Genomic DNA, 12449 nt, shown 5'->3' on the forward strand with positions numbered 1-12449 from the left:
TGTGTGCAAGGTACATGTGACCAAATACTAAACTTTTGACTACCTTAAATACACTACAAGTGAAATGTGTTCAAATACTTATGACATCTTCAAATAGTGGACTAAATATATTAAGTGCTTTAAATTCTAAACTGTAAATCAGATATGTATGAAGGTGACATCCTGTACTGTCGCCTCGTATGAAACATTTKATTTMAAATCCAAAATGCTGGAGTATAGAGCCATATGTAATATTTTAGCATCACTCTCTAAATACATATGGAGGGGAGTGTATATAAAATCTACTTTGGGTGTGTACACTTGTGTTTAATGTCCAATGTAGCCTATGTACACATACGTTGAGGTTTAGCTTCCATATGCAACATCATGACCTGCASACTTCTACTAAGTAAACATGCAACACTTTGGTCATACGTTGCAAGTACATTGTGCCATTAGTCGCATATACACTGGCTGTTGTGAAAGCTCTTGAAAACCAACCTTCACAGCGAATGGCTGTGTTTCCCTCCAGATGTTTTCGACACACACAGCAGAATCTCTTTTTCTGCCCTGCTGGACCAAAGCAATGGGCGACAGGGACCTGGAGTTCACAAATGGACAAAAAAGGAATATGCACACTTCTACGAAGTAAACATGCAACACTTTGGTCATACGTTGCAAGTACATTGTGCCATTGGTCGCATATACACTGTCTGTTGTGAAAGCTCTTGAAACCATGCCAAAGGATTGTCGGACTAGCATGTACTAACCACAATCACAAGCAGCGATAGAGCAGTTTAACTTTGTGCTGTCACTCACCCGCACCAGCGTCGGGGCCATACATGAACACGCAGTCCTCACAGTCTTCAGGCACTTCTCATGGCACATAAAGTTACATACTAGGGGTGGGAGGAGACACCAGAGTCAGTCAACTAGTCAATTCATCCTTGGAGCATCAGTAACAAGGCTATCCAAAGTCCCATTCATTTCTTGTAATGAGATTTTGGTTGAGCAATACATTAGTGTTMCACTGTCTATAAACTACCTTTGTATTGGCTAATGTCTTGTAAATGCATTAGTAATGCCTTCACCCAGTAATGCATTATAATATTTGCTAAGCATTCGTAATAGTCTTTATAGATTGGAAATTCTACGGTAACCAAGTGACACTGAGACTCAGATTTTTTACTTTAAATTGTATGCCAAACAAAAACAAATAATGAATTACTCAATTAAAAAAAACAAAAAAACATTGTGTTTTTGTATAGTGTCATATGAAAATTGTTAAAAGTGTTCCTTGTGTATAGAGTTGTATTCTTTGTTTAACTTTGMAATCATCGTTGTTGTTTTTAAGTGAAAATCTGATTCTCGGTGTCAACCAGATGCACACAGTTGTGGCAGTCATGATGCATTACAATAGACCTACTCTAGAAAGTGCTACTGGAACTGGTTCCTGACAAGGTTACGGCTCGGGTATATATGTTGAAAGGAGCAGTGGTTCGTCACAACCCACTGGGAACACACTGCTTGAGCCAGGCCATAAGCAGCCCCATAGACCTACTGAGATATTATGGGCTTCGGCTAGATGGCACAGTAACAACTGTTCTAATAAGACAAGCTGTCTAACAACAAGAGTGCATGGTCGCATCCACCTTCACGGGGGCGACATACAGTTTATGCTTCACATTTGACACATTAGCAAATAGGCTGTTACAGCATTTAAGAAGGCACATAAGTCTAATCTAGCACCACTGTAGCATTATAAACATTTCTTATGCCATGTCTAGGGTGTTTAGCTTTTTTTGCTCTCGAGCATCCAGTCCCCTGTTGCCATGCCGACCAGTTAAAGTGTATCACGATTTGACTGCAGCTAATTGCGCAACAGAGACTTTGCATTTCCCCTCGTTCGCTCTGCCTGGTAACACTGGGTGCTGTCCATCAGTCTTATGCTATTATGCAGTGCTGCTGTGTTGTCCCCATGCTTCAGTGTAAGGCTAGGCATTGCTTCGTATATGTTTTTACACATGTTCATGGGAGGTACATTTTCAGATGTCAACCATGATGGACATCATGGAGTAAAGGAGAGGGACTTTACTGGATTGACATTCATCGATAGCATCCTAATGCCAGTCTGTGCATGATAATGGCATTAGTCTACTAGCTGCAGTTTAACATTTTTACACACACAAATGTATTGGACACAGCGACAAGGCCTCTTTCACACACACACACACACACACACATACACAATGTTACTACACACATACATACAGCTCTTCCTCTCGCATACGACACGCACATGCCATAATGTACATGGCGACAATATCTAGACAAGTTTAGAACCTATAAGCATTACGTCAACCAAAATGCTTCAGTTTGTGAATTCCCCAACGTCAAGCACATTTTACATTTCAGTTGAACCGTTTCAACTCAACTGCTCTGGTCAAGCGAAGAAACAAAAACAAATGTCACGTCTCGTGTAAACCAACCTACCTTCACAAATGAATCCGATAAGACCCCATATGAAATCACTGCAGTTGTGGCAGAACGTTGGTTTGGTGAGAGTCACTTTCCTAAAACAATGTCCGGGTGCACTGACATGGTACCTTGAGCGAGACCCAGGGGATTGTTGTGCCTTTTTCCTCCCGGACATGGGGCTTGCGCTTGGGCTTTCCATGATAGAATTCTCATTCTTCGTTCGAGTGCTGTTTGCCATCGTATCTGTGCACCACAAGGGTCGTGTATAATGAAAACGTAGCTAGGGTGTTTGAGCGAAAATATGTTTCCGCTGCCAAGCGGCAAAACCAGCGAGCTCCAGCTACGTTATGCCCAACCGCCGTGTCATTACACTTTGGAGCCAGTGGTGCCAGCTGCTGCTGGAGCTATAGCGGTCATGAAGTTAGCTAACAACAATAGACATGGCAGTTAGCTACCAGCATTGCAAAAAATTTAAAACATACGTCTTGAATGATCCAGAAAGATGGTTAATTGACAAAACACTCAGTCTTGTGGCTCGTCACCAGGAAACATGAAAAAGAAGCTTACTAGCTAACTTAACGTTAGCAAAACGGTACATTTGCTCGCAAAAAAAATTAAAGGCAAGCAAGTTTAGAGAAAATCCATCAAAGCAACAAGTGACAATCTAACTAATTAGCGATTTAAATTGCTAACTAAATTGGTTGTTTTTATCCTGCTCCGTTTTTCTTATGCAGCTTTTACACATCAGCTGCTAGCTACTTCCGCCCGCAGTTTTCATAGTTGTGCAGCGGTTTTCATCCGCCCTCACAAGGTTGGCCCTCACAGCGCCCAGACATGATGAGTGAGTGACCAGCATCAGAGAATATTCAACGCAAATGAAGCACAGCACAAACAGAAAAGTCCTTGCTGGGCTCCTGCAGCCATCTCGACCATAACGCGCCAGCGACCCTATTGCTCTAATAACTCATTGTGCAGTTCTCTAGATTATAAAAATGACAATTTTTACAATGCAATAAACTCTTGGCTGTTATTCACTAGCCTACTTGTATTGCCCATAATCTTTTGGCATGCGGCATTTCACCTACCACCGGTCACCAGTATTGTAATGACCTGACTAGATTAAAAAGGAACAATTGTCCAGACAGAGAATTGAGTTTTACGAATTTACGGTTTATTAACCCAACTTTACGGTTTATTAACCCCAATTAACCCTAATGTTTGGCCGTAGCCTACGCCAAATAAATGAAGGATACCCTATAAAACAACCGTGACCTTCTCTTGTGAAGGCCAGCCATAAGAGAGAGAACAATAGCTAAACCTGGTCTTAACGTCCAATGCTCCAACCCCCCACGCCAACCACCAGGATGCCCGGCATCAGAACATTCCAAGCCGTGATTGGCAGATAGCAGGTTGATTGGCATGGCGGACCCCGCAAACACTGGGTAATGGTAAGTACAAAACAACCAACTAATAACATAACACACAGCTGTCAGTGCGGGTTGCTACAGTATTATACTTATCCGTGGTCAAACGAATTGGTGGAAACCTGACAGCTTTAAACCTATCAACTCAAAAGTAAAGTGCTTCATGATAAACCCCAATGGTCCTCTTTCTGCCTTTCTTATTGTCCCTGGCATTCAATTCATCAGTCAACCAACTCTTGGACATAGGCTGGTTATTTGTATTTTGTACCTTAATTTAACTAGGCAGTTTAACAGTTAAGAACAAATTCTTATTTTCAATGACGGCCTAGGAACAGTGGATTAACTGCCTTGTTCAGGGGCAGAACGACAGATTTTACCTTGTCAGCTCGGGGATTCGATCGGAGATTCGACCTTTTGGWKACAAGTCCAACGCTATAACCACTAGGCTACCTGCTGCCACCTAGTGGTATTTAGGTGAAAATACATGTGACAACTCACATTACATGAACACAGTGAAATTTGTCAACCTTGGCCTGAAATTGATGTCACTGGGGATAGCTAAGAGCATGCAGATCAAGAAGTGGAAATCCAGGGCCCAGGTTTAAAACATCTAATGCGGATCAAAATCATCATGTGGTGTTAGATTCTGCTCCTTTAGATGTAGTCCCTMATTTTTGGATGTAGTTTTTAGAGAACTGAATCAAATYTGTTAATGTATAACATATGCTACAACAAATACACTTTTATATGATCCCATGACATTTGGGATAAAAAAAAACATATATTTCTAAAGTGAAGGGGAACACAATTGAATGGGGGCTCAGGATTAAGACTAAGCCGTTCTGCCAGTCACATTCTGTTAAAGGTCKCTCCTCTTTTCAGTTCGTTGCAGCTAGCGACTGGAACGAGCTGCAACAAACACTCAAACTGGACAGTTTTATCTCAATCTATTCATTCAAAGACTCAATCATGGACACTCTTACTGACAGTTGTGGCTGCTTTCTATGATGTATTGTTTGTTGTCTCTACCTTCTTGACCTTTGTGCTGTTGACTTTGCCCAATAATGTTTGTACCATGTCTTTGTGCTGCTACTATATTTATATTGTATTTTTTAAATCCCAGGCCCCCGTCCCCACAGGCATTTTGGTAGGCCGTCATCGTAAATAAGAATTTGTTCTTARCTGACTTGCCCAGCTAAATAAAAAATACAATTTTAATCTGGATTAAATGTTTTGAAAAACTGGGCCCTGGTGACCAGTTTTGAGGAATAAGAACACATTTGTATTCTATTGTAGGCCTACCTGTATTAAACAAAAATAAACACATGTAAAGTGTTGGTCCCATGTTTCATGAGCTGAAATAAAACATCCCAGAAATGTTCTATATWWGCACAAAAAGCTTTTGTGCACAAATGTATTTACATCCCTGTTAGTGAGCATTTCTCCTTTGCAAAGGTAATCCATCCACCTGACAGGTGTGGCATTTCAAGAACCTGATTAAACAGCATGATCATTACACAGGTGCACCTTGTGCTGGGGACAATAAAAGGCCACTCTGAAATGTGCAGTTGTCACACAACACATTGCCACAGATGTCTCATGTTTTGAGGGAGCATGCAATTGGCATGCTGACTGCAGKAATGTCCACCAAAGCTGTTGCCAGAGAATTTGTTTATTTCTCTACCATAAACTGCCTACGTTRTTTTAGAGAATTTGGCAGTACATCCAACTGGCCTCACAACTGCAGACCACGTGTAACCACRCCAGTCCAAGACCTCCACATCTGGCTTCTTCACCTGCGGAATTGTCTGAGACMTGCCACCCGGACAGCTGACGAAACTGAGGTGTATTTCTGTAATAAAGCCATTCTGTGGGGAAAAACACATGGGTGGATCAGGCCCACGCATGACTGCACCCCTGCCCAGTCGTGAAATCCATAGATTAGGGCCTAATTTATTTATTTCCTTATATGAACTGTAATTCAGTAAAATCATTGAAATTGTTGCAGGTTTTTGTCCAGTATACATACAGTTATACCAAACTGAGAAAATAGGTGAGGCATGGACCCAACAGGTCTCGACCAATGATTTATAATGTAAATATAGTGCATTTGGGAAGTATTCAGACCCCTTCCTCCACATAAATGTTACATTACAGCCTTATTCTAAAATGTATTCAAATATTTCCCCCCCTCATCTACACAAAACTCCACAATGACAGAGCAAAACCAGGTTGACATTTTTGCAAATTTTAAAATTAAACATAAATACCTTATTTACGCAAGTATTCAGACCCTTTGCTATAAAACTCAAAATTGATCTCAGGTGCATCCTGTTTCCATTGATCATCCTTGATGTTTCTACAACTTGGGATTCCACCTGTGGTAAATTTGATTGGAAAGGCGCACACACGTCTATATACAGTCCCAGTTGACAGTGCATGTCAGAGCAGAAACCAAGCCATGAGGTCGAAGGAATTKTCCGTAGAGCTCCGAGACAGGATTTTGTCGAGGCACAGATCTGGGGAAGGATACCAAACAATTTCTGTAGCATTTAAGGTGCCCAACACAGTGGCCTCCATCGTTCTTAAATGGAAGAAGTTTGGAGCCACCAAAACTCCACGTAGAGCTGTCTGCCAGGAACAATTTTGCAATCAGGGGAGAAGGGCCTTGGTCAGGGRGGTGACCAAGAACCTGGTGGTCACCAACAGACCTCCAGAGTTMCTCTGTGGAGATGGGAAAACCATCAAGAAGGACAACCATCTCTGCAGCACTCCACCAATCAGGCCTTTATGGTATAGTGGCCAGACMGAACCCACRACAGCCTGTTTGAAGTTTGCCAAAAGGCACCTAAAGGACTCTCAGAACATGAAACAAGATTCTCTGGTCTGACAAAAYCAAGATTGAACTCCTTGGCCTGAATGCCAAGTGTCACATCTGGAGGAAACCTGGCACCCTACAGTGAAGCATGGTGGCAGGATCATGCTGTGGGGATTTTTTTCAGCAGCAGGAACTGGGAGACTASWGTCAAGATCAAGATGAATAGAGCAAAGTACAGAGATATCCTTGAWAACCTGTTTGAGCRCTCAAGACCTCAGATTGGGGACAAAAGGTCACCTTCCAACAGAACCCTAACCACACAAACACAGGAGTGGCTTTGGGACAAGTATCAACGTCCTTGAGTGGCCCAACCAGAGCCCAAGCTCCCCATCCAATCTGACAGAGTATGGGAGAAACTCCACAAACACAGCTGTGCCAAGCATGTAGCGTCATAACCAAGACTCAAGGCAGTAATCATTGCCAAAGGTGCTTCAAAGTACTCAGTCAAGGGTCTGAATACTTACATGTTTCTGAAAGACATCAACATCTCTAAACCTGGTTTTGCTTTGGGGTATTGTGCATTTTTTAAATTCAATTTTAGAACAAGACTGTAAAGCAAGAAGTGAATATAGCCAAGGGGTCTGAATACTTGAGTGCACATACCATTTGACCTCTAATCACCATTTTAAGTGATCAAAGCATGGACTTTTGCTTAACGATATTAATTGAACACTCCTTTTATTTGGAACCATTGYGCCATATTTTGCATTTAACTTATTGCAGTTACATTGAAACAATTATTCTCCATTGAACAAGCTTATTTCACCATCACCTCCCTCACAAAACTAAAATGTTAATGACAGTAAACATTTCCATTAAAATACTACATTTCTTCACTTATATTGTATATATTTGTTTTCTTCTACTACCCAGGTCAGTCAAAAACAAATTCTTAATTACAATGACGGTCTACCTGGGAACAGTGGGTTAACTGCCTTGTTCAGGGGCATAAGGACAGATTTTTACCGTGTCAGCTTGGGGGTTCGATCCAGCAACCTTTTGGTTACTAGCCCAATGYTCTAACCACTAGGCTACCTGCCACCCCCTTTACATTACCCAGGTCTTACTGAATGACAAACAAAATGTAAAAATAGGTTTATCTACTTTTATTGCAAGTGAACAAACAATAAAAAAGGTACAGCTGAAGGTTGCCAGACAGGAAATATGAAGAAACTACTCAGATGTTTYAAAAGGAAAAAACTATTTAAGCCAAATCCTCTTCGCCCTCCTCCTCTTCAAACTCTCCCTCCTCCTCTGCAGTGGCATCTTGGTACTGCTGGTACTCAGACACCAGATCATTCATGTTGCTCTCTGCCTCGGTGAACTCCATCTCATCCATGCCCTCTCCGGTGTACCAATGGAGGAAAGCTTTACGGCGGAACATAGCTGTGAACTGCTCAGAGATGCGCTTGAACAGCTCCTGGATGGCAGTGCTGTTGCCGATGAAGGTGGCGGCCATCTTGAGGCCACGGGGAGGAATGTCACAGACTGCAGTCTTGACGTTGTTTGGGATCCATTCAACGAAGTAGCTGCTGTTCTTGTTCTGTACGTTCAGCATCTGCTCATCCACCTCTTTCATGGACATGCGCCCGCGGAAGACTGCGGCCACGGTGAGATAGCGTCCGTGGCGGGGATCACAGGCTGCCATCATGTTCTTAGAGTCAAACATTTGCTGMGTGAGCTCTGGAACTGTCAGGGCTCTGTACTGCTGGCTTCCYCTGCTAGTGAGAGGTGCAAAGCCGGGCATGAAGAAGTGGAGACGGGGGAAAGGCACCATGTTGACTGCCAGTTTGCGCAGGTCAGCGTTGAGCTGGCCGGGGAAGCGGAGACAGGTGGTGACCCCACTCATGGTGGCAGACACCAGGTGGTTGAGGTCTCCGTAGGTGGGTGTGGTGAGTTTAAGGGTACGGAAGCAGATGTCGTAGAGCGCCTCGTTGTCGATGCAGTAGGTCTCGTCTGTGTTCTCTACCAGCTGGTGGACTGAGAGGGTGGCGTTATAGGGCTCCACCACAGTGTCTGACACTTTAGGGGAGGGCACCACACTGAAAGTGTTCATGATGCGGTCGGGATATTCTTCACGGATCTTGCTGATAAGCAGGGTGCCCATGCCAGAGCCAGTTCCACCTCCCAGGGAGTGGGTGAGCTGGAAGCCCTGGAGGCAGTCACAGCTCTCAGCTTCCTTCCTCACAACATCCAAGACGGAGTCAACTAGCTCTGCACCCTCGGTGTAGTGACCCTTGGCCCAGTTGTTACCAGCACCACTCTGACCTGGAATGGACAAAAGTAGSACGTCAATGCAAAGATAATGAGATGTTATGGAAAAACTGGGCCCTGGTGATTGTGCAAACACTAAAGTCAGGGATGACAAAGCAAATTAAGCAACATGGAAACCCTTTGTTTTACGTAACCAATGCCAACAGTTTGTCTCTAGKGACTGTAGTCAGGTAATTAAGGTGTACTGTAGTAACATGCAACAAATCCAGGCACAGACAACTTCCAAGTTAATTTAGTAAAACTGCCAAGACAGTTTCTTACCGAAGACAAAGTTGTCAGGCCTGAAGATCTGACCAAATGGTCCAGATCTCACAGAGTCCATGGTCCCAGGCTCCAAGTCCACAAGTACTGCACGTGGCACATACTTTCCACCTGAAATGACAACACAAGAGCACTTAAAATAAATTACCATCCTACCATACTTATAATAGTAACTAGGATATCAATTTTGTGTAGCCAGAGTTGGACAAAAGCCAGCTTAAAACACCAAATGTGGATCATGACATCACACAACCTAACTCACCTGAAGCTTCATTGTAGTACACATTAATCCTTTCCAGCTGAAGATCACTGTCCCCATTGTAACTTCCAGTGGGGTCAATGCCATGCTCGTCACTGATCACCTCCCAGAACTAAAGACAAATCATGCATTTTGATGTCTGAAAATGTATTATGTATTGACAATTCAGTTAAGATGTTTACAATCGAATTAAATAAAGCAAACAAGACATTTTTTTATTAAAAAAACAAGAGTAATGGGCTTTGTAGCTTCCTTCAAGTGCTACATCTAAAAACAAAATGGTTTCCAAAGTTGGCACCATTTTACAATCGTCGAATTTTTGCGTTGTCCTTTGTTAAATGGACAAATAAAAAGGGGAAATAGTGCTCGATGTATTAGAACAGACAAATATGCATATGTAAACTAAAACATAAGACTATAAAAGTTGCAGTGAGCGCGAGCAGGTTTTGGCGCACCCGCTGAACAAGACAACCAGCCATATTACAACTGCGCGCGCTGATTCAACGCGGGGCGGCCAACACCCTTGAACTAGACTCATTGCGTCGATCATCTGAAGGTTTGCCCGGTTAAGTTGATGCCTCTTCAAAATTATTGAACTTGTTGGAACAAACGGGAAGGAAAATAATAAATCAAGGGGATGTGATATTTTCCGCCAAACAATAATTGATCCAACCAAGCACAACGGGGCCACATCGTTTTCAATTCAAGACATAACATTTTAAAATAGCCCAAAAGTAATTTTCTCGGCACAATTTGAAATATAATTAAATACAATATAACGTGGTCGTAGATTTTATTTTTAAACTCCTAAACCTAATCAAAAATCATGGATTTAAAAGCCTAAAGTGTACAAACCTTAGCGCCAATTTGATTACCGCACTGCCCAGCTTGTAAATGAACAATCTCCCTCATTTTGTTAGTAGAGTAAACTTAGTCTRGTTTCAAGGAGTTCTTTCTTTGAGCGGCTACAATCGTCAAACTGTTGCTCCAGAGTACATTTGTTTGGTCATGCTCCAAAATCGAGTCAATTTATAGCAATCCTATTGGTCCATTTGGTCSCAGTACCCGCGTTGTAAGCGACGTGATTGGTGGAATTCTGATCAGAAACGCTACGATATCACGTGTTGTAATAGGATGAATATTATAGCACCATAAAGAATGAAGTGGGAATGAAAATACTGGCTACAGTAGCCTACATCTCGGCCTCCAGATTGTAAATCGCATTAGGTTTAGCATATTATTAAAAGTCTAGCATGTCATCTCGACATAAGTTTGTAGCATTCAATTCCTTCAATCTGAATTTTTGCATCACGAAACATATCTCCACTAATAAGGGAGAAATAAGGGAGAAATAATCAATAGCCATATTTATATAATTTCACCTTTGATTTGGTCAATTTTCGTGGAGGCATAACGCAGGGAACGAGTTAAGGTTATTTTACATTTTTGGACTCTTGCTGAAGTCTTTACATGCAATCTTCAAGACAGTCTTCTAATTTATAAAAGTTATAAATCACTTGTCATTGTTCACGTTAAAAGGTTCCACATCATATCAGTTATTTTTTAAAGTCTGCAACATTAACCAAACCATTGTCAGGCTGAAATCTCAGATAGACCTACTTGAATAACACTTTTATTTGTATCATGAAATCCTCCCTTCCCTCTACCTTGATGAGATACAGTACCAGTGAAAAAATTGGACACCTACTCATTCAAGGGTTTTTCTTTATTTTGACTATTGTCTACATAGAACAATAGTGAAGACATCAAAACTATGAAATAACACATAAAAAAATGTTAAACAAAATATATTTTATATTCATGAAATTTGCCACTCTTTGCCTTGACAGCTTTGCACACTCCTGGCATTCTCTCAACCAGCTTCGCCTGGAATGCTTTTCCAACCGTCTTGAAGAGTTCCAACATATGCTGAGCACTTGTTGGCTGCTTTTCCTTCACTTTGCSGTCCAACTCATCGCAAACCATCTCAATTGGGTTGAGGTCAGGTGATCGTGGAGGCCAGGTCATCTGATGCAGCACTCCATCACTCTCCTTCTTGGTCAAATAGCCTTTACACAGCCTGGAGGTGTGTTGGGTCATTGTCCTGTTGAAAAACAAATTATAGTCCCACTAAGTGCAAACCAGATGGGATGGTGTATCTCTGCAGAATGCTGTGGTAGCCATGCTGGTTAAGTGTGCTGAGTGTCACCAGCAAAGCACCCCCACCTCCATTCTTCACGGTGGGAACTACACATGTGGAGATCCTCCGTTCACCTACTCCGAGTCTCACAAAGACACGGCAGTTTGAATTAAAATCTCAAATTTGGACTCATCAGACCAAAGGACAGATTTCCACCGGTCTAATGTCCATTGCTCGTGTTTCTTGGCTCAAACAAATCTTTTCTTCTTATTGGTGTACTTTAGTAGTGGTTTCTTTGCAGCAATTCGACCATGAAAGCCTGATTCACGCAGTCTCCTCTGAACAGTTGATTTTGAGATGTGTCTGTTACTTGAACTGTGTGAAGCATTAATTTGGGCTGCAATTTCTGAGGCTGGTAACTCTAATGACCTTCTCCTCTGCAGCAGAGGTAACTCTGGGTCTTCCTTTCCTGTGGCGGTCCTCATGAGAGGCAGTTTCATCATAGCGCTTGATGGTTTTTGCAACTACACTTYCAAAGTTACTGACATTATCCGCATTGACTGACCTTCATGTCTTAAAGTAATGATGGACTGTCGTTTCTCTTTGCTTATTTGAGCTGTTCTTGCCATAATATAGACTTGGTCTTTTACCAAATAGGGCTATCTTCTGTTTCCCACCCCTACCTTGTCACAACACAATTGATTGGCTCAAATGCATTAAGGAAAGAAATTCCACACATGAACAAGGAACACCTGT

At 42.1% G+C, this 12449-nt stretch overlaps 2 protein-coding genes across 2 annotated transcripts in view; both read right to left on the bottom strand.

Moving 5' to 3' along the window:
- LOC111967410 (diacylglycerol kinase theta) overlaps positions 1 to 3300 on the bottom strand; it is a 28371-nt gene extending 25071 nt beyond the window's left edge. The window contains exons 1-3 of the mRNA XM_023992393.2: positions 2473 to 3300; positions 799 to 878; positions 481 to 580 (exon numbers count right to left, since the gene is read on the bottom strand). Coding sequence (XP_023848161.1) covers positions 481 to 580; positions 799 to 878; positions 2473 to 2695 — 403 coding nt within the window. The 5' untranslated portion in view covers positions 2696 to 3300. The remainder of the gene's footprint in view (positions 1 to 480; positions 581 to 798; positions 879 to 2472) is intronic.
- Positions 3301 to 7850: 4550 nt separating this feature from the next.
- On the bottom strand, positions 7851 to 10558 carry LOC111967411 (tubulin beta-4B chain). The gene is made up of 4 exons (XM_023992395.2): positions 10409 to 10558; positions 9557 to 9665; positions 9295 to 9405; positions 7851 to 9027 (listed from the first exon to the last, which is right to left on the bottom strand). The coding sequence occupies exons 1-4, from the start codon at positions 10463 to 10465 to the stop codon at positions 7964 to 7966; spliced, it is 1341 nt and encodes a 446-aa protein (XP_023848163.1). The 5' UTR covers positions 10466 to 10558; the 3' UTR covers positions 7851 to 7963.
- Positions 10559 to 12449: the final 1891 nt, after the last annotated feature.

Source organism: Salvelinus sp. IW2-2015, linkage group LG8 (assembly GCF_002910315.2).
Source record: "Salvelinus sp. IW2-2015 linkage group LG8, ASM291031v2, whole genome shotgun sequence".
NCBI classification, from domain to species: Eukaryota; Metazoa; Chordata; class Actinopteri; order Salmoniformes; family Salmonidae; genus Salvelinus; species Salvelinus sp. IW2-2015.